This window comes from Lactuca virosa, chromosome 3 (genome assembly GCF_052849685.1).
Source record: "Lactuca virosa cultivar CGN04683 chromosome 3, Lactuca_virosa_CGN04683_v6, whole genome shotgun sequence".
Taxonomy (NCBI): domain Eukaryota; kingdom Viridiplantae; phylum Streptophyta; class Magnoliopsida; order Asterales; family Asteraceae; genus Lactuca; species Lactuca virosa.
In genome coordinates this window covers 251068769-251096352 of record NC_136428.1, presented here as the reverse complement: position 1 = coordinate 251096352, position 27584 = coordinate 251068769, and the positions used below count along the sequence as shown (strand labels likewise).

At 39.0% G+C, this 27584-nt stretch overlaps 1 protein-coding gene across 1 annotated transcript; it reads left to right on the top strand.

Annotated features, from left to right (window-relative positions):
- The first annotated feature begins 19463 nt into the window (after positions 1-19463).
- LOC145164526 (uncharacterized) lies at positions 19464-20141 on the top strand. Its single transcript, XM_079083237.1, has one exon. The coding sequence runs from the start codon at positions 19464-19466 to the stop codon at positions 20139-20141; it is 678 nt and encodes a 225-aa protein (XP_078939363.1).
- The last annotated feature ends 7443 nt before the right edge of the window (positions 20142-27584 follow it).

Sequence of the window (27584 nt, the reverse complement as noted above, 5' to 3'; positions counted from 1 at the left end):
CAGACTAATTAATGCTCCAACAACATTTATGGATTTGATGAATAGGGTTTGTAAATCATTCCTCGATAAATCTGTAATAGTGTTCATAGATGAAATTCTGATTTACTCAAAGAACCAGCAGGAGCATGGCAAGCACTTGCGAGAAGTATTAGAAGTTTTTAAGAAGGAGAAACTATATGCAAAGTTCTCCAAATGTGATTATTGGATCTGAGAGCTGCAATTCTTGGGTCAGATGGTTATCCAAGAAGGAATAATGGTTGATCCAACAAAGATTAAAGTTGTGATGAAGTAGGAACGACCAAAAAGTCTTATCGAGATTTGAAACTTTCTAGGATTAGCTGGATATTATAGAAGGTTTATCCAAGGCTTTTCTTCGGTAGCTGCTCCATTGACAGCTTTGACCCATAAATGAGCTACATATACATGGAGTGAGAAGCATGAAGAAGCTTTCGAGAAATTAAAGAAGAAATTGTGTAAAGCACCGATTCTTTCTTTACCTGATGAAGTTAAAGACTTCGTAGTTTATAGTGATGCATCTGGAGTTGGGTTAGGATGTGATCTGACCCAGAGAGATAAAGTGACAGCATATGCATCTCGACAACTGAAGGAACACGAGAAGAGATACCCCAATCATGATCTGGAGTTGGCAGCGGTAGTTTTTGCATTAAATATATGGAGGCATTATCTTTATGGAAAACGTGTAAGCTGTACACTGATCATAAGAGACTCCAGTATCTCCTCGATCAAAAGGAATTGAATATGAGACAACGACGCTAGTTGGAACTACTCAAGGACTATGACTGTGAGATACTTTACCACCATGGTAAAGCAAACATCGTAGCAGATGCTTTGAGTAGAAAGATAAACTTGGAAAGGAATAAACCAAGGGCGTTGAAGAATTGAGATTGTCTCAACAATCGTAGAAATATTAAGAAAGATCAGGAAGAAGCTTTGGAAGGAGATAACCAAAAAGAAGAGCGTTTAGGCTAAACGTTGGAATTCGGAACAAACAACCAAGGGTTGAAGGTATTTCAAAAGAGGATTTGGGTTCCTAAGATGGCAGGAATGAGAGATCTTCTTATGGAAGAAGCCCACAAGACCATGTACTCGATTCATCCTGACAATACCAAGATGTATAGGGATTTGAAACATTATTACTAGTGGCCGACGATGAAGCTCGATTTGCTAAGTATATGGCTGAGTGTGTGACTTGCGTAAGAGTTAAAGCGCAACATTAGAAACCATATGGGAGTTTGGAGCCCTTACCGGTGCCCATGGGTAAGTGGGAGGACATCATCATGGATTTGGTGACCAAGATACCCATGACCAAGAGTGGTCACGACATGATTTTGCTAATCATGGATCGATTCACAAAGAGTGCACACTTTATAAAGGCCAATGAGAGATGGTCTATGGATAAGCTCGCAGATGTTTATGTGAAGGAGATAGTAAGACTTCACGGTGTTCCCTTAACGATTGTGTCAGATCGTGACATTCATTTCACCTCAAGATTTTGGAAAAGCCTACAGGAAGAAATGGGTACAAAGTTGTGTTTTGGTATAACCTACCATCCACAGACTGCTGGTTAGAGTGAAAGAACAATTCAAATACTAGAAGATATGTTGAGAGCATGTACCCTAGAATTCCAAGGTAACTGGGATGAGAATCTACCCCTAGTAAAGTTTTCCTACAATAATAGTTACCATTCAAGCATTAAGATGACACCTTATAAAGCCTTGTACGGATGGAAGTGTTGTACGCCATATTGTTGGCTTGAAGCTGGAGAGAAGCAGTTCATGGGTTCGGAGATAGTCCATTAGACTGTTGAAAAGCTAAAGGTAATTAGAGAAAGGATGTGAGTAGCTCAAGATCGTCAAAAGAGCTATGCTGACAAGAAGCGATGACCAATGACTTTCGAAGTTGGAAATTTGGTGTTGATTAAAGTCTCGCCATGGAAGGGACTTATAAGATTTGGAAAAAGAGTAAAGTTGAGTCTAAGATTTATTGGGCCATTCAAAGTGCTTCATAGAGTTGGGAACCAAGCTTACAAGCTGGAATTTCCAGAAGAACTAGATGGTATTCATAACACTTTCCACGTACGTTATTTTAGGAAGTTGAAGGGAGAATTTCCCGATATAATTCCACTTTCAGAGATAAGGATTAATGAAGACAGGAGGTTAATTGAAGAGCTCGAAGAAATTGTTAACTGTAAGACGAAGAAGTTGCGACGTAAGATGGTCGAATTAGTGCTGGTGCGATGGAAACACTTGAATGGGAAGAACCTCACATGGGAGACAGAGGACGACATGAAGAGTCGCTATCCACATTTTTTTTGCTGATGCATGATTCCGAGGACGGAATCATCCTAAGGGGGATAGAATTGTAACGCCCGCGTTTCCCACTAGGCATTTATAAGATAATGTAATAGTTAGGGTCAACAATTGTAACCTATTGGATGTAATAAAGAAGAGTTATGTGAATATTATGTGTTTCGTGTATATATTATTATAATAATACAATAGGAATAAAATATGTGTCTAAATAGAATAAAAATTAGGCCGAATATCCTTGACGAAAGTTAAAGTAGTCATCACAAGGATTCCAGAGATATAAGGAATGCTTAAATCGGACTTAAAACGAAGAAGTCATGAGCATTTGAAGATTTGCAATTCAACCCGGTACGACTACGAGCGTCGTAAAAAGTTAATTTTTGTTAGATTAATTTTTAGCCTTAGTGATCTAAACAAAAGTCATTGTAGTTGAGAACATGCATATAGAGAACGTCTAAATCTGACTTCATTAGAGGATGTTATGATTTTTCTAAGATTTAGCGTAGCAGTATACAAATCAGAAATCAAATTTTAGATCGGTCGATTTTTAGCCGAAACAATCTAAACGAGAATCGAAGATCTCGTTAATAGGAGTCTGCGATATAAAGACAATCGAGAATGGACGTCGGACAAGAGAGTTATAAAATTTTAATGAACTTTAACAGTCTATGCCTATTAAAAATATAAATTTAAAAATAAAGTCAAAATTAGCCGACAGAGTCTAAATGAAAGTTGTGGATATTGTCGATAGCTATGCATGGATATAAAGAACATAAAAAATGAAGCTCGTATGTGAAAGTTATGAATTTTTGAATATTTAAAATCAACATACGTATTTGCTTGCTGCCCACACCACTATGCTGGCGTAGCACTAAATTATGTTGGGCTTACGCACTATGCTGGTCATAGCTCTAAATTATGTTGGGCGTACTCCTTCCTGACAGCCTATAAATAAGTTGCAAAAATCCCTCATTTTCTCAAATCTTGCAAATCAATTTGCTCAAAGAATTCTTTCTTCTTGAGTCCAAGTCCTTCTAGTCCTTAGGGGTCTTTAGCAAGGCTCTAGGAATCAAAGATCCAGACAAATAGAAGCTCTCGATTTGGAATTCTACCAATATTATTCCCGACTTTTCGCTAGAAATCCTTGTAAGTTAAATTACACTCTATCTTATTTTAGTGTAATTTATATTTAAATTCATAGTCGTTGTTATGAATTTATAAATAAGAACTATCAATAATTCCAAGTTGTAATATTGATTAATCTACTTACAGGAGAGGTGTTTAGAATGGTCACGTTGGCTTGGTTGTTGGATTTCAGAAAGACTATATGCTGAAATGGTCATGCCTCCCAACTGTCCTACCTAGTTGATCCTTATTTGATAGAGCTATCAGTATTCATTGGAATGATTGATACGTCTAGACTATTTTCAGTCACATAAAGTAGTAGACTAAGACTTAGTGATAATGATACTATGTTACGTCAAAGGAAAAGTTAGTTGCTAGATGCGAAGCATTGTCCGAGTTTCGAGTCATCACTTTAACAAGTGAGTGCATAGTTACTTTCAACTTGCAAACATATATGAATTATTTAAGATAATTACATGCTATATGTTCATATTATCTATGTTCCTGATATCTATGCTAGATGAATGATTTATACATGTTTTACTTGATTCAATCTGTATATTTATTTTTATACATATAAATATGTTGGGTAGAGATGGATAGATAAAAGATGATATAGATGATGAGAGATGAAAGATGAAAGATGAAATAGATGATGAGAGGCCGAGACTTTAAAGATGATCTAGTCGTCTAATGGAGTATAGATGATAACCATGGACTATTCTAGACAGTCCAGTGGAATGCTAGCAGGCTCGCAACCTGTAGGTGTTTTTGAATTAAGTGTTCACCAGGTGCACTCCATCCCCCCACGGTTGCCTTACTAACATATATTGTTAAGGAATCCCCTATGCATTATTGCCTATCCCGAAGATAATCCTTAGGATAGGTCCCTTTAGTTAGATGCTTTAGGGACAGCAAGTAAGGATAACGGGAATGGATAATCGGGTTGAATGATTTGATGAAAGTATATAATTTAAAGAATTTAATTATTGTGGGTTGAAAACCCTATGTGCTCACTAGGCTCCCAAGCCTGACCCACTCAGTTTCTTGTATTACATGTAATGGCACGACAGCACAAGTGTGATGATCAAATGAGAGATTTATGGATTATAGGCCAGTAGAATGATAGATGTTAGTAAGGCCTGTATTATTTCTGTTTTTATGCTTATGTATTGTATTGACAATGACATCCCAAAATTTTTAATATAAACAAAATACATTTCTTCGGAAATGCTTTTATAATATCTTAATAATATTTTTGGGAACAAATTCTGCAATACTGGTCTTCAAAATGGATACTCTGATTTTAAATAAGCATAAACAAATCGGTCTTTTATGGCCATGAAATTGGGGATGTCACAACAGAGGTAGCTAAAGACGCGAAGATGATCATACTTTATAAAGAAACCAAATAAGATCTCAATTGGATTTTATACGAGAGAGTGGTGGTGGGAAGGAGATTTAGTGTATGAACTAATGTGAGAAGAGAATCAATCCAAAATTTTGATGGGAGAGAAGCTTGAAATAGAAACGTGTGATTGATGTTATTAGTGATATAATAGCTTCATTTTATTTACTTATTTTTATATTTATTTTAGCTCATTTCATTCGCATTTTAGTTAAAGTCCATGCATATTTTCCTTTTTGTTATTTTATGACCATTTCGGGTACTTTCTAGTTTCCTAAGCATCATTGCAAATTTTTTGGAGACTAGCGGAGCGGAATCTTTGGGAGGCGATTGGACTTGGAGGACAACGAGGATTTTGGGCTTGATGGCTATGGAGGTGATTCATGGAGTGGGCTTGTCAATTACTTGAAGGCTTGGAAGAATTGAACTTTAAATTTGCAATGCACGGGAGAATTTTCGAGTGTGCGGAGATCGATGATCGGGCGTTTGCGGAAGCTATGATTGATTTGGAGAAGGCAAATTGGGCTCAAATTGAAGAAATCTTGAAGAAAATGGGCTAGGAACTGATCGGGCTGAAGCTGGGCAAATGGGCTAAGATGTGAAGGCCCAAGACTTGAAGAAAGCCAAAAAGCCGTCACCCTCACGCGACCCGTGTAAGGTTTCTACGCGGTCCGCGTGGATTCCTGCAGGGGCATTTTCGGGATTTTGTTTGGAGCTCTATATTGGGAAGATTGGTGTGCCTCTTTAGCCTTATCTTGGACATCCGACTTTGGCACATTCTCTCTGGAGTTTAGAAGACTTTTGAAGGCCAAGAACACCTCAAGAACATCATCTTTTTATCTCTTGATTCTTCTTAAATGTTGGGTACAATCTTTACTAACTTTGTTTTCTTAAGTTTAGCCATGCTTGGCTAGACAAATTTTGGTTGACCTTGGTGAAATCCTTTGACTTTTTGGTTTAATGTTGAAGACTCCATGAACTTGTGTTTGAATCTTTATGAGAATGTTTTGTGTTTTAACATTTTATCACTACTTGTATGTTTTTATTCATGAGTTTAAATGTGTTTGTGGTGATTAGTTGGCTAATTTCTTGATTAAGTAAAAGATCTTCAAATTAGCAAGCAATAAGTGATTTTTGTGTTAGTTTTACTTCACATAATCATAAAAACTCCAACATGGTAGTGAAAGCTTTTGACTCCTCTTGGATTTGGTGACTTTTTGGTTCTTAATGCTAGTTGACTTTCACTAATTACATGCTTAATGGGAATTGTGACTTTGACTAAGGAAATTGTTATGAGCTTCTCTAACCATTTCAATAACTAAGAAAAGTGTAGGTAATCTCAAGCTTCTTGGATTACTATATCCAAATTAAGGATTTAAAACAAGTATTGCACCATTGGATTCTAATGATATGTTCATCAAAAATCAAAGTGAGGAAACCTTAAGTCAACCATCATTCCCTTATTGATTTTACATCAAACCATTGTTTTTGTTGAAATTGTCTATTTAAATCTTAGTCTAATTCTAGTTTATTTTAAGTATTTCAAAAGACCAAACCCCCCATTTTTTAATTTATTGTTATTTACAAGTATTTTTACAAAGAGATTTTCATAGAGTTATAAAATTGAACCAATCTCCATGGATACGATCCCTTTACCAGTATACACTATTTTAGTGTAGAAGATTTAGGGTTATTAATTTTGTTGGCCTCGACAACCACCAAATTTTGGCGCCATTGCCGGGGACTGGTTTATTTTTAATCAATTTGTTTCTCTATGCGCAGATCTCAACGTACATGTGCTTTGATTTATAATCCGGAAATTGAAAAAGAAGCAAGACGTTTGGCGAAGGAAAAGAGAATAGAACGTGGTCAAACTTCAAATCCTCACGGGGATCTGGGGGTTGAACCCGCTTCATCAACTGATACGAAACCCTATTCTAGTCCCGAACCTCGCCAATAAATTCCCAAAACACCACCCTTACAACAAAATCCACCAATTATTGAACCAATTGCAATGGGAGATGGAGGAGAATCTCCTGAAAGAACCTTGAAGCAAATGATGGAAACTGATGTTACACAAACTCCAACCGGTATCAATTACCCCGTTTTGGAAGGAGGTTCGGAATTGAAGTCAAGCTTAGTCCATCACCTTCAAACATTTCATGGATTAGAGAATGAAGGCCCTCATAAGCACTTGAAGATGTTCCACATTATTTGCACTAGTATGAAGCCACAAGGGTCAACCAATGACCAAATCAAGCTAAGGGCATTCCCCTTTTCATTGGCCGATAGAGCAAAGGATTAGTTATTCTATCTTCCCCCGGGGTCAATCAACTCATGGACCGACATGGCAAGAGTTTTTCTCGACAAGTTTTATCCCACTTCAAGAGTCTCAAGTCTTAGAAATAAGATTTGTGGAATCCGCCAAGGTCAAAATGAGACTTTTCATGATTATTGGGAGAGGTTCAACAACTTGTGCTATAGTTGTCCACAACATCAAATTCCGGAACAACTCCTCATTCAACACTTCTATGAGGGATTGCTGCCAATGGATAGAATATTAGTTGATGCCTCAAGTGGTGGAGATGTTTTTAGTAAAACTCCACAACAAACAAGACAACTCTTCAACACAATAGCCGCAAATTCACAACATTTTGGCCCGCGCCAAGATATGAAGAGAGAAACTCAACAAAAAGTCAATGAAGTGGGGACATCGAATCTAGAGTCTCAAATCAAAGATTTAACATCCGTTGTTCAAAAGTTAGCCATGGGACAAACTCCACAAGTGATGGTTTGTGGAATTTGTGCAACAATGGGACATCCTACGGATATGTGTCCCATTCTCCAAGAAAATGTGGAACACGTGAATGGCACGGGAGAATTCCAAAACTACCACAACAAACCATCCGATTAGCAAAGTGCATATAATTCTAGTTGGAAGCCAAATCCCAACATAAGCTACAACCCAAGACCATTGCCTCAAAATGCATTGGTTAGACCTTCCTACCCACCACAACAACCCCAATACCAACATCCACAACCACACTATCAACCCAAACCGCACCCTCCACATCATCACCAACAACCTCCTCAATCCCAAGTAGGTAGCTCCGGAATGTCTCTTGAAGAGATTGTCAAATCCTTAGCCACTAGTACCTAACAATTCCAAAAAGAGACAAGGACTAGTATCTCCAACCTTGAAGCACAAATGGGAGATATAGTTACATCCATAAGCAAGTTGGAGTCCCGTGGAAAATCGCCTTCTTAAACCGAAAAGAACCCAAATGTCAATGTGGTGACCTTGAGAAGTGGCAAACAAACCGGAGAAAGTAGTTCAAAAAAGAAGCCAAGGGAAGAAGAGGAAGAAATAGAGGTCATTCCCATTGAGGATCCTATAGTCAAGAATGATGCACAAGCCGGAGTTCCATAGAAGACTATTCCCCAAGTAACACCAATAGCCACTCAACCGCCATTCCACTCCCGACTTGCAACTTCAAAGAAGAATGTGGAGGAGAAAGAGATTTTGGACACCTTCCGAAAGGTGGAAGTAAACATCCCTTTACTTGATGCCATCAAGCAAATCCCTAGATATGCAAAGTTTTTGAAAGAACTTTGTACTAACAAGGGGAAATTAAAGGGAAATGAGAAAATTTCAATGAATGAAAACGCATCCGCGATTTTACAAAGGAAACTTCCACCCAAATGTAAAGACCCGAGAATGTTTATGGTCCCTTGCAAGATTGGGGATGTCACTTTTAGTTGTGCCATGCTCGATCTTGGTGCTTCTATCAATGTCATGCCCTATTCGGTGTATGAATCGTTGAATGTCGGACCTCTAAGTGAAACCGGTGTCATAATTTCTCTTGCGGACAAATCAAGTGTCTTTCATAAAGGTGTTTTAGAGGATGTTTTGGTACAAGTGAACCAATTGGTCTTCCCGGCGGATTTTTATGTGATTGATCTAGAAGAACAAGTGTCCTCCAAATCGGATCTAATCTTACTTGGGAGACCATTTTTGAAGACGGCTAGGACAAATATTGATGTATATGCGGGTAGTTTGACAATGGAGTTTGATGGTGAAACAATAACTTTTAATATCTACGATGCTATGAGATATCCTACTGATGTTTCTGATGGGTTTTGAGCATTCTAACACTTCCTAAGTGTACATGCAACCCTAATAACCTTGAATCTATGTTTTCTCTATATACATGCAAATTTCTTTTTCAAGGTTATTTCCTAACTAGCATGGCATGGGGATTACATAAAACATAAAACTAGTAGAAATACATACCTTGTTGTTGCTTGGATTCCTTCAAAACTTTGTGAGCCTAGCACCCCAAATGTTGTGCCTCAAATGCTTCACACAACACCACAAGACTTGGAATAACTTGAGAGAATATTTCTAGCACTCAAAATCGGTTATGCCCTCTCTAGTAACACTAGGTTCACTAGCTCCACTAGGTCACCATTTTGCTAGCCATAGGGTTCCTTTTATAGTGTTGTCACAATTAGGGTTTACACATGAATTCCCTTAATTGTCATGACTCTTGATTTCGCATGACCCATGGATTTGTAACTCCCATGGACTATCCATGGAGCTCCATTTGGTTATAACCAAACCCATAAACCATGGATCATTAATCCACCATAAAAGAATTGATGATTGTCATAATCAACCCTATATATTTAATTAGTCTCACTTTGATCACCAAATTAATCCTAGATTAATACTTGATCAATACTAATTAAATAATACTATTATTAATATATTAGAACTTATAATGTATTAATAATCATAAGTGCCTTATTCTCTCATTTAGTCTATCCAAGTATTGCAATGCCATGCAACCCAAATGGACCATGCCGGGTCGGGTCAAGTACATACCAAATAAAGTTATGGACTTAGACACTATATCTAACAGTCTCCCACTTGGATAAGTCTAATAACTATATTTGCAAATATGACTTCAAAATCCGACTAGCAATCGTAGCTCTTTCAAAGTCTCTCGGAACTGAGATGATGATGATACGCCATTTAAGATAAGTGATCATATAATCCTCTATTCTCATGATATCAGCCGGACAAACACATGGAACATGGTCTTACTTATTGTCCAGCATTTGTTTCTTGATCTCTGATTTGTTTCGACATAGAACTAAATTGAACACATCAATTAGGTTCTGACCGGGCCCGGTACATAGGTCAAAACCAAATCATCGAGGGGGCCCAGATATCGCTTCTATTTCTAGAAGGAACAGATAAACTTCGACTGATATGCTTGTACTAACTACTTGTTGAATTATTCACAAAGGCACGTTTTATGACATCGAGTTACCAATGCGTTTTCGTGCAATCAATGAATAACCAACTCATAGTCAACGACTCATATCTCTAGGTTTGAAGATTTATATGATATTACCGTCTCACGATCACTCGAGATAAATTCCATGAAGTGATGCAAGTGAGCGTGGGTTGGATCCAATACTCATCCCTTATGAGTACTTATGCATGTTGTAGCAACCATTGCATTGTCCAAAGCACTTTTAGACAAATCATACAAGCCAAATTCATGACAGTCTTAAATCAATACTTACTTCCAAAGTTTGACTGACTGTGGATGGTTTGAATAATAACATAATTATTCTGGAAGTAAAAACATGCAAAATTGAAACATAGTAAACAATCAACACAAGATAGTAACACCTTACTCATAAATAAATAACAACTTTTATTTATCATCAAATGTCAATTACATTTTACAAGTTTCAGGAATCTAATTATTGAAACTAATATCATCCTTCAGCCCAATGCGCCTCGCATGCTGTAAATGCTTAACCCTGCTCAGTCCCTTCGTGAGGGGATCTGCCGGGTTCTCATCTGATGATACCCTCTTAGCAACGAGGAGTCGTTCTTCTATTCGATGTCTGATGAAATGGTATTTTCTGTCAATGTGCCGAAATCTCCCGTGATCTCTTGGTTCCTTAGCCAAAGCAACCGCACTTTCGCTGTCACAGAAAATTTCCATTGGCTCTTTTATAGCTGGTACAACTCCAAGGTCTCCGATGAAGTTCTTTAGCCATATCGCCTCCTTAGCTGCTTCACTTGCTGCTATGTACTCTGATTCACAAGTAGAATCAGCTACTGTCTCCTGCTTGGAACTTTTCCAAGTAATTGTCCCTCCATTTAGGATAAAGACCCAGCCCGACTGAGAGCGGAAATTATCCCTATCAGTCTGGAAGCTAGCATCGCTATACCCTTCCACTCTCAAGTCATCACTGCCTCCGAGGGTAAGGACCCAATCCTTAGTCCTCCGCAGATACTTGAGAATGTTCTTTACCGCTGTCCAGTGTGCCTTGCCAGGGTTCCCTTGATATCTACTGACCATGCTCAAAGCAAAGGCCACATCAGGGCGAGTACAAGTCATAGCATACATGATCGAGCCCACAGCAAAAGCATATGGTATATGACTCATTTCAGCTATCTCAGCCTCTGTACTCGGACTCTGAGTTTTACTCAGCTTGGCATTACTCTGGATTGGTAATTCTCCTTTCTTGGAATCTTGCATGCTGAACCTCTTCAGCACCTTATCCACATAAGTACTTTGACTAAGTCCAATTAGTCTCTTACTCCTATCTCTCAATATCCTTATCACTAGGATATAGGCAGCTTCCCCAAGGTCCTTCATAGTGAAACACTTCCCAAGCCAGGACTTAACCTCCTGCAAGGTTGGGACGTCGTTTCCTATGAGAAGTATGTCATCCACATACAACACCAAGAAGTTAACTATGCTCCCACTAGCCCTGACATACACACAAGACTCATCCTCACTCCTAGAAAAGCCAAACTCTTTGACTTTCTCATCAAAGCAAAGATTTTATCTGCGAGATGCTTGTTTCAATCCATAAATGGATTTATCAAGCTTACACACTCTATTAGGGTATCTTGTATCGACAAAACCCTCTGGTTGAGCCATGTAAACATCCTCAGCCAACTTTCCATTAAGGAAAGCGGTTTTGACATCCATTTGCCATATTTCATAATCATGAAATGCAGCTATGGCTAACAATACTCTAATAGACTTAATCTTAGCTACTGGTGAGAAGGTCTCATCATAGTCAACTCCCAGAGTTTGAGTAAAGCCCTTCGCAACCAGTCGCGCTTTGTAAGCATGTACCTTCCCATCCATGTCGGTCTTCTTCTTGAAGATCCATTTGCACCCAACTGTCTTACGACCTGGTACATTGTCAACCAAGTTCCAAACTTGATTGTCATACATGGACTGAATCTTGCTGTCCATAGCCTCCTTTCATTTAGCAGACTCAGGGCCTGCCATGGCTTCCCTGTAGTTATTAGGTTCATCCAAATCTATTAGTGTACTATCACTAATAAACGTATCACCTTCAGTGGTGATGTGATAACCATAATAAAAATCAGGTGTGTTCCTCACCCTAGTGGAATGTCTTGGAGGTACAGACTCATCTATCGGATCAACAGAAGTTTCCTCCTCAGGTTGGTCGATAGCATTTGAGGTTCCTTCACCACTTGACTCTTGAAGCTCTTCAAGGTCAATTTGCCTCCCACTGTCCCCTTGGCATATGAATTCTCTCTCACGAAAGACTCCTCTTCTTGCCACAAAAACCACATTATCACTGGGTCTGTAGAAGAGGTAACCAAAGGATCTCTGTGGGTAGCCGATGAAAATACACCTCTCACTTCGAGGTTCAAGCTTATCATGAGTCTCACGCCTCACGAAAGCTTCACAACCCCAAATCTTGATGTGGTCCAAATTGGGAACTTTCCCAGTCCACATCTCGTAAGGTGTTTTGGCAACCTTTTTAGTAGGGACTAGATTAAGGATATGGGCGGCAGTCTCTAAGGCATACCCCCAGAAAGAGATTGGTAACGAAGCTCGACTCATCATGGAACGAACCATATCCAACAAGGTTCGATTGCGCCTCTCAGCTACACCATTCAACTGTGGTGTTCTGGGAGGTGTCAATTGTGAGACAATCCCACATTCCTTAAGATAGTCAAGGAACTCAATGCTAAGATACTCTCCTCCTCGATCGGATCGGAGCATCTTGATGTTCCTGCCCAATTGATTCTCAACTTCCTGCTTAAACTCTTTGAACTTTTCAAAGGTTTCTGACTTATGCTTGATTAAGTAAATATATCCATATCTACTGTAATCATCAGTAAAAGTCACATAATAGCGATTAGCATCCCTTGTAGCAACTCTGAAGGGCCCACACACATCCGTGTGTACAAGGTCCAACAAACCTTCACCCCTATCACAAGTACCTGTGAAGGGTGACTTTGTCATTTTTCCAAGTAAACAAGACTCGCAACTATCATCTGACTTGAGGTCAAATGATTCCAAGACTCCAGCCTTTTGGAGTTGGCCTATGCGCTTCTTGTTAACATGTCCAAGACGACAATGCCACAAGGATGCTTTATCCAAGCTATCTGAAGAATCAATATACAACACATTATTTCCTAGATTGTCTACAACATTCACGGCTTCATATACACCATCACAAGGTAATGCTTTAAAGTAAAATACATCATTGTAATAAACATTAATAGCACCATTTTTATTATCAAATGAAAATGTAAAACCTTGTTTGTACAAGCCATGAAAGGAAATAATATTTCTCGCCATTTCGGGCGAGTAACAACACTTATTCAAATCTAACATTAACCCATTATTAAGCAATAAAGAATAAACTCCTATCTTGGTAACAGGTGATGCTTTCCTGTTGCCCATGACTAAGTTTATCTTCCCGTGCTCCACTTGCTCACTTCTTCTTAGTGCCTGCAAATCAGTACAGATGTGAATACCACAACCTGTATCAAGCACCCAAGAATTAGCATTAGATGAGTTGTTAGACAATATTATGTAAATACCTGCATGGGTGGGTTTAACCTTCCCATCCTTTAGATCTTGCAGATATTTGGGGCAGCTTCGCTTGAAGTGTCCCTTATCCTGGCAATAGAAGCACCGTGCTTCCTTTGGGTTTGAAGAAGGAGTAATGGGACCTTTCTTTGTCCCACTTGAAGAGGAACCATCAAGAGTCTTACCCTTGGTACCCTTCGAAGGGCTTTTCCTCTTCTTACCCTTTCCCTGCCCAATAGCCAGAACAGGGGCTGTTGAAGGAGTAGAAGTAGCAACCGCTTTACCCTTAAGGCCATTTTCAGCTGTCCTTAAGAGTCCTTGAAGTTTGCTAAGTGTAACTTCCTCCTTGTTCATATGATAAGTCATACGAAACTGATCATAACTTGGAGGTAAGGAATGGAGAATGATGTCAATCGCCATCTCCTCAGGAAAGTCAACATTTAGCTTTAGCAACCGGTCAACGAACCTTTGCATCTTCTGCAAGTGACCGGTGATGGGTTCACCGTCCTTCATCCTTGCGGTTATCATGGAGGAGATGATTTCATACCTCTCTTGACGCGCGCTCTGATGGTACCTTTCCATCAGATCCAGGTGCATCTCATAGGGGTAGAAATCTTCATAGGATTTTTGAAGTTCAGGAGTCATGGTGGCCATCATGATGCATGCTACTTTAGTAGCATCCTTTTCATGTGCAACAAACTCCGCAAACTCTTCAGGAGTAGCAGTGGCTTCACTCACAACCTTAAGCTCCCTATCGAGGACATATTCTTTGTCCTCATAGCGGGTAATCATTCTGATGTTTCTGATCCACTCATTGAAATTGGATCCATCAAAGATGACCTTACCACACAAGTTCATAAGGGAAAAAGAGCCTGTTGGGTTTGAGCCAGAAGCATTGTTGGAAGACATCTGAAAGGAAAGAAAGACAAGTTTCATTAAATTAGGAATCCTTAATAATTCACCCAAATGAAATATTAAGGCTAGGATCCAACAAACTATTTATAGTTGGAAGAGGGATGCCGTAATCCATACTATAAAATATTTGAAGGTAGGTAAATGACGATTTACCAATTTCCACCATAAGAACAAAATATTTTATTATTAGGTTTTATTGGTTTTGAAACTCGTAGATCTTTTGAGATACATTGAACTTTTCAATGGCATGTTTGAATCTCGATTATGCCCTCTCAAGTTTGTGACTGGGATGCCGAGGATCACAAACAAGGTGTGAATAACCATACAAATTGACTTGGTACCCTTAACAATATTACCCAATCGATGTGCCGGTTAACCACACACGCTCCACCGATCTATAATAAAGTTAAGTTACCCTTCGCCACTCTTACTAGTCCATGTTAGTGTGCCGGTTAACCACACACGCTCCACTAACGAGTTGGTAAGGTACAAAGTGTAATTTTATGGGCTAGCACCAATTTCACATTTTCCTAAAGTAACTAAGATTGGGAATTTCTAATGTATAGTTACTTTATAATTCATTATACTTTTAACGAGTATTTAAAGTCGTATCCTACCCGTTCGACTAACGACCCTCCACCGATCAAGGAAGCGGTGGGCGAGAGTGGACACCCATTAAGTCACCATTTTATAGGCAACATCCTTATACCCCCCTTATAGACCGGCTTCGTGAATGAGGCCTACTAACGGTAAGAATGACATATTCTTATACATATCTATATAATAAAATTATAATAATAGTATAAGTGTTGATTTTTAAACTTTTTAAAAATCTAAGGTTTAATTTGGAATTAAAGTATTAAAGTATAAGACTTTTCAAATTCCAAAACTTGAGGGCAAGATTTGAAACTATTCCAAGTCTCTTCAATTTGTAACTTATGAGTTTTAATGGTTCATAAAATGAAGACTCTTCATTTTATGAAACCTCTTTAGTTCTTTAATCACAATTAAAAGAAGTGACTTTTGGTTATCCATAACTTGATGACAAGTTATGGACACCATCATAGCCATTAAGATCATGAATTAAACACACATGGTGGTTACACATAATTCCTATGATCTTCTAAAAACTCATAAGAACACAAATTCATGTCAAGCAATTTCAAGAAATCATATAAACATATACAATACTTGAAAATTGATAAAAGTCATGTAAAATGGGTTAACATAATCATTATCATTTTGAAAAACAGATTTTACAAGTCCAAAACATATTGGGATAATGATCTTAATCCATTTCCAGCAACAAAACTCGAAAAAACTGTCCAGCACGCTCCTACTCGCCGAGTGCACTATTCTACTCACCGAGTAGAATGAATTTGTTCATGGACTCGGCGAGTCCTCCCCATGGACTCGGCGAGTCCAGTCGTCAGAATGCAGAATTTTCGATTTTTAAGCAGTTTTGCATCAAGTATACAGAAAACAATCCTAGTCTCTGATACCACTGATGGGTTTTGAGCATTCTAACACTTCCTAAGTGTACATGCAACCCTAATAACCTTGAATCTATGTTTTCTCTATATACATGCAAATTTCATTTTCAAGGTTATTTCCTAACTAGCATGGCATGGGGTTACATAAAACATAAAACTAGTAGAAATACATACCTTGTTGTTGCTTGGATTCCTTCAAGACTTTGTGAGCCTAGCACCCCAAATGTTGTGCCTCAAATGCTTCACACAACACCACAAGACTTGGAATAACTTGAGAGAATATTTCTAGCACTCAAAATTGGTTATGCCCTCTCTAGTAACACTAGGTTCACTAGCTCCACTAGGTCACCATTTTGCTAGCCATAGGGTTCCTTTTATAGTGTTGTCACAATTAGGGTTTACACATGAATGCCCTTAATTGTCATGACTCTTGATTTCCCATGACCCATGGATTTGTAACTCCCATGGACTATCCATGGAGCTCCATTTGGTTATAACCAAACCCATAAACCATGGATCATTAATCAACCATAAAAGAATTGATGATTGTCATAATCAACCCTATATATTTAATTAGTCTCACTTTGATCACCAAATTAATCCTAGATTAATACTTGATCAATACTAATTAAATAATACTATTATTAATATATTAGAACTTATAATATATTAATAATCATAAGTGCCTTATTCTCTCATTTAGTCTATCCAAGTATTGCAATGCCATGCAACCCAAATGGACCATGCCGGGTCGGGTCAAGTACATACCAAATAAAGTTATGGACTTAGACACTATATCCAACAGTTTCATCATTATACTTTTTTGATGTTGTTGAACCACTAACTCAAGAATTGTTTGAGTTTTCTAATGGTGATGTGTTGGAAATGATTCTAAGCAAGGGGTTTGATTGTGGGAAGTTAGCCGAACAATTGAAGCATTATTCTTTGGATCCGGAGGTTGAGAGGTTGGTCAATAATTTAGAGGTGAAGAAATCTACAAGATTTGATGTCAAGCAAATTGAGTTGCCCTCAACTCATACAAAATTGCCTCCATCCCTTGTTCAACCACCAGAATTGGAATTAAAGGTCCTACCTCAACATTTGAAGTATGCTTACTTAGGCAAAAATGAAACACTTCTGGTTATCGTATCGACCCATCTAACCGAATTTGAAGAAGAGCAACTCCTCAAGGTGTTGAAGGAACACAAGGAAGCCATGGGTTGGACGATTGCGGTTATCAAGGGATTGAGCCCCTCCACTTGCATGCACAAGATTTTGATGGAGGATGAATGCAAGCCAAGCCGGGACGCACAAAGGAGATTGAACCCGCCTATGATGGAAGTTGTCAAGAAAGAGATATTGAAGCTCCTTGATGCGAGAATGATCTATCCAATCTCGGATAGCAAGTGGGTGAGTCCGGTGCAAGTGGTGCCGAAGAAGACGAGAATCACGGTGGTCGAGAACAACAAAGGTATGATGGTCCCCACCCGTGTGCAAAACGGGTGGAGAGTATGTATTGACTACTGCAAACTCAATGAAAGCACAAGAAAAGATCATTTTCCATTACCTTTCATCGACCAAATTTTAGAAAGGTTGGCCGGGAAATCACACCATTTTTGTCTCGACGGGTACTCCGGTTTTCACCAAATCCCGGTGGCACCGGAAGACCAAGAAAAGACAACCTTTACATGTCCATTCGACACTTTTGCATACCGGAGAATGCCATTTGGATTGTGTAAAGCCCCGGCCACTTTCCAACGTTGTATGGTTAGTATTTTTTCGGAATATGTTGAAAACATAATTGAGGTTTTTATGGATGATTTTACGGTATATGGTAACTCTTTTCAAGAATGTTTGACCAATCTCACCAAAATTTTGAAAAGATGCATTGAAACAAATTTGGTTCTAAATTTTGAGAAATGTCACTTTATGGTGAGTCAAGGTCTTATTTTGGGTCACATTGTGTCAAAGAAAGGAATTGAGGTAGATAAGGGAAAAATTGATGTTATTCAAAGCTTACCTTACCCGACTTGTGTTCGGGAAGTTCGTTCTTTTTTAGGTCATGCCGGATTCTACCGAAGGTTCATCAAGGACTTTTCAAAGATAACAAGACCAATGTGCCAAATCTTGCAAAAGGAGGTTGACTTTGAGTTCAATGAGGCGTGAAAAGAAGCTTTCGACAAGCTCAAGGAATTGCTTACATCCGCTCCCATCATACAAGCACCAAATTGGGATCTCCCCTTCGAGATCATGTGTGATGCAAGAATTTATGCTATTGGCGCCGTTTTGGGTCAAAAGAATGGAAGATCCTCCCATGTGATCTACTATGCATCGAGGACACTAGACAATTCTCAAAGCAACTACTCTACCACGGAGAAGGAGCTATTGGCCATAGTGTTCGCTTTGGAGAAGTTTAGGCAATATCTACTTGGCACCAAAGTTATAGTGTATTCGGATCATGCGACTCTCAAGTACTTGATGACGAAGACAGATGCAAAGCCAAGACTCATCCAGTGGATCTTATTATTGCAATAATTTGATTTGGAAATTCGGGACAAGAGCGGATGCGAGAATCTTGTTGCCGACCACCTAAGCCGTATCACTTCAAATGAAACTCATCTCCCGTTGCGGGACTAGTTTCCGGATGAGCATCTTTTTTCCCTTACTCAATATATTCCTTGGTATGCCGATATCGTTAACTTTTTGGTCATAAAAAGGTATCCCGACACATTCACACGCGCTCAAAAATATAAATTGAAAAGTGATGCAAAATATTACGTGTGGTATGAACCTTATTTGTGGAAACATTGTCCCGATCAAATCATTAGCCGATGTGTGCCCCAACAATAATATCAATCCATTTTGCAATTTTGTCATGAATTTGCTTGTGGGGGACACTTCGGACCTAACCGAACTTTGAGAAAGGTTCTTGAGTGTGGACTATTTTGGACAACCATGTCACGCGATTGTTATTTGTTTTGTAAAAGCTGTGAACGGTGCCAAAGGATGGGAAACATTTCACAAAAAAAATCAAATGCCACAAAATCCAATCCTTGTTTGTGAAGTTTTTAACGTATGGGTGATTAATTTCATGGGCCCACTTCCCGTCTCATTTGGCAACGTTTATATTTTACTCGCGATTGACTATCTCTCTAAATGGGTTAAGGCCAAAGCCATAAGATCGGATGATGCCAAAACGGTTATCAACTTTTTAAAATCTAATGTCTTTGTGAGATTTGGTGTGCCTAGGGCGTTGATTAGCGATTGAGGGATGCATTTATGCAACAAGATGATGGAGGCTTTATTGAGAAAGTACAACGTGACCCATCGCGTCTCAACCGCCTACCACCCTCAAACGAACGGTCAAGCAGAAGTTTCAAATCGTGAGGTGAAGAGTATTCTTGAGAAAACAGTGAATCCGACAAGAAAGGATTGGAGTTTGAGGCTCGATGGTTCCTTGTGGGCCTACCGGACCGCTTACAAGACCCTGATAGGAATGTCCCCATTTAGGTTGGTTTTCGGAAAGCCGTGCCATCTTTCTGTCGAATTGGAGCACCGTGCATTTTGGGCGGTCAAACAATGTAATTTCAATATTGATGAGGCGGGAAGACATAGGAAGCTTCAACTCCAAGAGTTAGAAGAATTGAGAAATGACTCTTATGAAAACTCAAGGATTTATAAGGAGAAAACGAAGCTTTTCCATGACAAGTCCATCACCCGGAAGCATTTTGAACCAGGGCATAGAGTCTTACTTTACCGTTCACGATTGAAGTTATTCCCGGGCAAATTAAGATCAAGGTGGATTGGCCCTTTTGTTGTGATCAAGACTTTTGACCATGGAGTAGTCGAAATTCAAAGCGAAAAGACGGGAGAAATTTTTAAAGTCAATGGGCACCATTTGAAGCCATTTTATGAAGGCTTCAATGCTAATGCTCTTGAAATCATCCATTTGGATGTCCTGATGTGTTGAAGTGTGCATGGAGGACGTCCCGCGAAAGACGTTAAAGAATGGCATTTTTGGAAAGCTATGCTTTCATCCTTCTCAAATTCAATAAATTGTTTTAAAAAGCGTTTTTGGGATTTTGAAAATAATTTTTTTGAAGGGTTTCACCCTTCATTCACATTTTGTTCCCAACTTTTGTCAAAATTTTTGAAACCGGGCCTTGCGGGAATCATTTTGACCTAAAAAATCAAGTTTTTGGAAATTCTCGAATTTTTGAAATACAGAAAACCTGCGGCCCGCATGGAAGTTTATTCTGCAACCCATGCGGCCCGCATAAGGTGTCATGCGGGTGCTGCTCGGCCCATTCTCAAGTCGCGTAGAAGAAGACTCCAAAACCCGTTCAGCAAGCGCGACCAGCACGCGGCCCGCATAAGGTGTCATCGTTTCAGCGAGCGCGGCCAACTCGTGACCCGTGTCTTGCCCGCGTAAAGGATCAGAAGGACCAGGGGGTTTCGAGGATATTAGACGCGACCTGCATGCGGCCCGCGCCATGCCCGCGTGTTACACAGTTGACCGGATTTTCTCTTGTTGACTCGTTTTTACTTTTTTTGACCAGGAGTTTAATGATTTGACTAACATTGACCGGCTGTTGACTTCTCTTAACCATGAATTAATCACCCTAGCAACCCTTTTTCTTCATTCTAACCCTACCACACTCCACCATTCTCTCTCAAGCTCTTAAGAACACATAACCCACTTCTCACAAAAGTCCAATTTCCCGTCAAACCGCCGGTCGGAATCACGTGAAACCTCCGCCATTCTCACCCATTTTTCATCCTCTACAAACCCCACCCAAAATCCGGTCCGATCTGTGGCCGGAATTTCGGGCGCCACCACCACCCACCGCCGCCTTCTTTCGCATTTTCCGGCTAACTCCGGCCACCATTGGAGATTCCGAGCACGGGGTTTTGTTTCTCTTCTCAAAGGCTTTCTAACCATACCAATTTCCCCCAAAAACTCACCAAAAATTTTCGTCCGGTTCCAAATGCCGCCACTCTAGTCGCCGGAAAATCACCTTGAAGCTCGTTTTTGGGGTCGTTCTAGCAATTCAAGCGTAAACCACGGAGCAAAATCATAAGCTTGGGGTGTGTCTTGGAGAATCCCTTTGTTGGTTCTAATTCCGCTTCCAAAATCCATCCCGGGTATAAGCAAATTGGGTACATTCGTTCATTTGACTAATTATTTACATCTTGAATACCCATTTGTTGTTGGAGTTGTGCTGCCATCCTTGTGGTCTTTAGTGTGATTTGCAAATTATTGTTGTCAAATTTTTGTCCCGTCCCACAATGTCTAAGCGTGCCAAAACCAAACCTAGTTCATCTAAGGGTGGGTCGAAAAGCAAATCCAATGACCCCCCATTTCGTTTGTTGAATTGTGAAGACCACAAAACATATGACTTTCTCGTTTCCAACAAGCGCAAAGTCAAACCAACAAAGTTCCTCCATAGAGAGTCTTTTGAAACTCTCAGAGTGCTAGAGGAAGTTCAAGCACTATTTGACAACATTGGTTGGGGTCAGTTTCTTCATAATCGTGCAGCCACCTACGTTGAGCAGACCTTGGAATTCCTTTCCACACTTCGCATTGATGACGATACGAACACCATCACCTTCCAGATGCTAGGCGAGAATAGATCGTTTCCATTTCAGGTCGTCAATACTCTAATGGGTACCCCAGTGGACCACACTTACTCCCAATAGGATCCTTGGCCCACCACCTTTAACGAACACCATTTTTGGAAACAAATCACTCACGAACCACAATATTCATCATCTTCCACCAATGCTTCCTCAATCATTCATCCATGTTTAAGTCTGGCCCACCGAGTGCTTACATGCACCATTTTTGCCCGCTCCGAAGTGGGTTAAATTTCCAAAGCTGAATTATTTTTTTCTTTGGTGCATGACTCGTGAAAATGGACCCAACTCGGATTTTGCAACATTCTTCTTCACCAAATGTTACAATCTCACCACTATGGACACCGGGGACATTTTTATTGGGGGATTGATCACCCTTATTGCATCTCGACCCCCGCTTCAACTTCATCTCTCCACCCTTCCATTTGAAAAAGCGATCGAGCCCTCTCGCCTTGACATCAACGCACTCCGCCGGATGCATATCATCTGCAAATCAGTTTGTGGTCACATATGGAACCTTGATGGTCAGCCATACCTTATTCTTCCTCACGAGTATGTAGGGTCTTTCGAACCAACCGACCCCGAACAATAGGACATTCAACTCGACTACCCTCCTCTTGTGGATCATGAAGATGACCATTTTCGGCCTCCACAACATTTTGACCAGCCTCAGTATCAGCCACAACAGCAGCAGGGGGGACCCGTGTTGATCGGCTGGAGCAGTCCGTCCCACCCACTTCCCGCCAGGTCCAGGATATATAGGATTACCACTACCGCCACAGACACTTTCTGCCGCCCGACCCTCCGATTTAGTTCATTTCCGCCCTTTCCTTAAGCATTGAGGACAATGCTTGTTCTTAAGCTTGGGGTGGGGCATTTCCTTTTCCTTTTACTTTTTGATGCATTTTTTAGTTAGGTTGCATTTCATTTTAGTTTTAAGCTAATTTGCATTCAATTTTTTTTGTTTTTTTATAAAATTCCAAAAAGAATTTATTTTCTTCTTTTCTACTTTCTATTTTTGCATAACATTTAGCTTAGAGCATTAGCATTCATGCATTTTTGTTATCTGTTTATTCTCACCCCCTTGGATGCCATGGAACAGGTTCACAATTATTGTATCATTATTGGTTCAGGATCTTGTTGCTATCTCACCCATCGAACCGGGACCACTAGCTGTAGCTTGGGACTTCATACATGGGATCAGATGCTAGAAGCTTAAAGGGGTAAGTGATCATGGCCATGTAGTTTCATGAAGAATTATGCATGCAATACTAAAAACTGTAGGATATACTATAGCAATGGATGTTCTTAGCCTTGCGGTGCATACCGCCGATAGGATCACACTTGATCATGTTTGAATCGATAGGATGAAGCACGGGTGCTTGTCCCCGAATAGAATCCATATCCGGTCTCTTTACATCACCATATTCTTTTTGCGATTTACTTTGGATTTTAGAAAGTCTTTTAGCCCACATTTGGGCATTTTCATTATTTTTGAGAAATCACAAATTTGAAAAGGAGCTTGCACATTTACGCTCCACACATGGTCATTTTCACACTTAGACCATTCAGATTATTATTGTTACTCCCTCGGTTCCACTTACATATTTTTGGGAACCAAATTTTGTGTCAAAAAAGTTTTGTTGATAAAAGAAAAAAATTCAATATGTTAGTGCATTACCTTCAAGTTAATGTCTTAAAAAAATTCAAGCTGCAATAATCTTAGATAGGTGACCGGTTCAATTGTTGAACAAATTTTCCTACATTTTGGTCACCCGGCGTTTGATTTTCATTTATATAGATTTGTCTTATTGTATATAGATCGAGTTGTTTCTTTTCACAAATTGGTGATGTTAGAGAGATTGTTAAGTCGGATACTATGGGAGGTTTGGGCCAACACTAAGTGAAGTGATTCCTACAACGGTGGCCGATCGATAAAACCCAATCACACTTGAGAGTGCCCGATAGACGTGAGATCACACAACTTTCGTGATAAGAGTGTACACTTAAAGAAGAGCTCCACGCGAACCCATCCAACTGATTTCTCCCTACTACACATGTTCTTCATTGTATGCATGTTCCATTGGGGCTGCGACTGACCATCCCTCCTTACTCACCTAGAGGAGTTGTTTTGGCTGTGGTTTATGGTTCCATTGTCATCAGATGAAAAATTCGTGAGATAATAGCAAGATCAATTCTGACCTTGTTGACTAAGGGTGATCAGGTTCCGCGGTTCTATCCATTCTTTTTATTTTTCTTAGGATAGTTCATCCCGAGTTCATTTTAGTCTTGTCTTACTTGAGGACAAGTACGGTTTAAGCTTGAGAGTGCCCGATAGCTTCTTTTTATTTACTTCTTTTTATAGTTTATTTTAGCTCATTTCATTCGCATTTTAGTTATTTTCCATGCATATTTTCCTTTTTGTTATTTTATGACCATTTCGGGTACTTTCTAGTTTACTGAGCATAATTGCAGATTTTTTGGAGACTAGCGGAGCGGAATCTTTGGGAGGCGATTGGACTTGGAGGACAACGAGGATTTTGGGCTTGATGACTATGGAGGTGATTCATGGAGTGGGCTTGTCAATTACTTTAAAGCTTGGAAGAATTGAACTATAAATTTGCAAGGCGCGTGAGAATTTTTGAGTGTGCGGAGATTGATAATCGGGCGTTTGCGGAAGCTATGAGTGATTTGGAGAAGGCAAATTGGGCTCAAATTGAAGAAATCTTGAAGAAAAATGGGCTAGGAACTGATCGGGCTCAAGTTGGGCAAATGGGATAAGCTGTGAAGGCCCAAGACTTGAAGAAAGCCAAAAAGCCGTCACCCTCACGCGGCCCGCGTAAGGTTTCCACGCGGCCCGCGTGGATTTCTGCAGGGGCATTTTTGGGATTTTGTTTGGAGCTCTATATTGGGAAGGTTGGTGTGCCTATTTAGCCTTATCTTGGACATCCGACTTTGGCACATTCTCTCTGGAGTTTAGAAGACTTTTGAAGGCCAAGAACACCTCAAGAACATCATCTTTTCATCTCTTGATTCTTTTTAAATTTTGGTTACAATCTTTACTAACTTTGTTTTCTTACGTTTAGCCATGCTTGGCTAGACAAATTTTGGTTGACCTTGGTGAAATCCTTTGACTTTTTGGTTGAATGTTGAAGACTCCATGAACTTGTGTTTGAATATTTATGAGAATGTTTTGTGTTTTAACATCTTATCATAACTTGTATGTTTTTATTCATGAGTTTAAATGTGTTTGTGGTGATTAGTTGGCTAATTTCTTAATTAAGTAAAAGATCTTCAAATTAGCAAGCAACAAGTGATTTTTGTGTTAGTTTTACTTCATACAATCATAAAAACATTTTCTCCAACATGGTAGTGAAAGCATTTGACTCCTCTTGGATTTGGTGACTTTTTGGTTTTTAATGCTAGTTGACTTTCACTAATTACATGCTTAATGGGTATTGTGACTTTGACTAAGGAAATTGTTATGATCTTCTCTAACCATTTCAATAACTAAGAAAAGTATAGGTAATCTCAAGCTTCTTGGATTACTATAGCCAAATTAATGATTTAAAACAAGTATAACACCATTGGATTCTAATGATATGTTCATCAAAAGTCAAAGTGAGGAAACCTTAAGTCAATTATCCTTCCCTTATTGATTTTACATCAAACCCTTGTTTTTGTTGAAATTGTCTATTTAAATCTTAGTCTAATTCTAGTTTATTTCAAGTATTTCAAAAGACCAAGCCCCCCATTTTTTAACTTATTGTTATTTACAAGTATTTTTACAAAGAGATTTTCATAGAGTAATAAAATTGAACCAATCTCCGTGGATACGATCTCTTTACCACTATACACTATTTAATGTAGAAGATTTAGGGTTATTAATTTTGTTGGTCTCGACAACCACCATGGTACAAGTAGAGCATCGTTATCGCATCAAAAAGATTTAATGTCAGTTTAGAATATATTTTTAACATAAGCATTAAAGTTGCAAAAAATCGTAAAAACTTCATATTTAGCACGAAAAGGAAATACCCACAAAAGATGAGAATAATCATCCAAAATAAAATATAGTATTTGAAACCACTAATGCTAACAATTAGGAGAAGTCCATAAATTTGAGTGAATTAATTCAAACACATGGGAAGTTTTTGATGTAGATTGTTTAAAAGAAAGAAGGTGGTGCTTCCCAAATTAACAAGAATGATAAGAGGGAGTGCGAGAATGCAAAAAAGTAAGAACCAAAGACCATTGATGACCGAGACGACGATGTCATGTTGGAAGAGAGACACCAGCAAGAGACATGACAGTAGATGATGATGGAACTGTTGGATTAGGGTGTCTAAGCTAATAACTAAATTGGTATATTCATGAAATAAAAATAAAGTCCTTTTTGGGTTGCCCTCAGAACTAGCAACTGAGAAGAATTGCATTTGGAGAGAAAGGATAATTTATTAATATATTATATGATTAATATATTAATTAAAAATAGTTGTAATTAATTTAGAATTAATTAGAATTTAATTTGGAATTAATTTTGGGATTAATTAAATTAATTGGAAGTGAGGGGACTAAAGGTGGCATTGTTCAAGAGTTGAGCAATGGAGAGCTTCCAGAACCTCCCATAAGGGGACGGTTTTGTGGAAGTCTTCTAAGGCTTTTAGGAAGTCTTGGAGGGTAAGTAAAGGAATTGGATACTGCCTTATATGAGATATTATTATTATATTCAAATTAAGGTTATCCAAGGATACCTCATTCACTTATAAATAGCTCCTAAAGGTTTCATATTTTCGACTACTTCTTCTAAGCCTCTCATAGCCGAAATTCTCCTCTCTCCTCTTGTGTTCTTGTTGCTAGGGTTTGAATATAAACCATTAGATGCATCATCTATTTGGTGCTAGTTTTTCCAAGCGTCATAACTACAAGGATTGGTGTGATTTGTTTGCAATAACAAATCAAAAGGTAAGTAACCTTAAACCTTGCAATTTTTGAATTACACAAGGGTTAAGTTAGTTTAGTTGTTCATTGTATGTTTCTATCAAGGTGTATGACATAGATCTTTTATAGGATGCATGTACCTTATTAAGTGTTAATTGTTTTCAACAGTGTACTATTTTGTTTTCTATAAAACCCAACAGGAACAAAATGGGTGAGTGTGTACAAATCTCCAACACTATCGCATCGTTGAAGAAGAGTTTCGGTGTCAAGATCCTTAACAAAAAATCCAAACAGGTCAAAAGAGATAGAAACACAATTGTCGACGGTAAAATTACACACAAAAATAAGATTTTTAATCATATGAGGTGACACAAGGACATCGTTTAAAACAATATTGTTTTTCAAATGAGAGAACTCAGTGTGGCCAATGTGACTAACTGGAATAATCGTACCATTACCAACCATGATATATTTAGATGTACCGTGTGTTAAAGAAAACATGTAACCTTGGTTGAAGGACATATGAAAGCTATCATCGGTATTCATATAATTATTGTTATACGGAGGTGGTTAAACAGACATTTCTTGAAACACCAACCTTAGATCCGTGAACTAAGGAGGTTGTTGCGGAAATGGAGTCGTGCCACCAAAAAAATTATGATGTTGCTATGGAGGAAAAAAAAGGCTACAAGCTTTGTGTGCGTCTCTTTGGGTTGTTGTCTAAAAGACAAAGTGTATGCCGACAATGTAGATGGGACGGAGACAAAATTTGGGTCGAGGAAAGCAGTTGGGATGGCAGGAGGCTGAATCGAGAGTCCTTGAGCATTTGACAAAC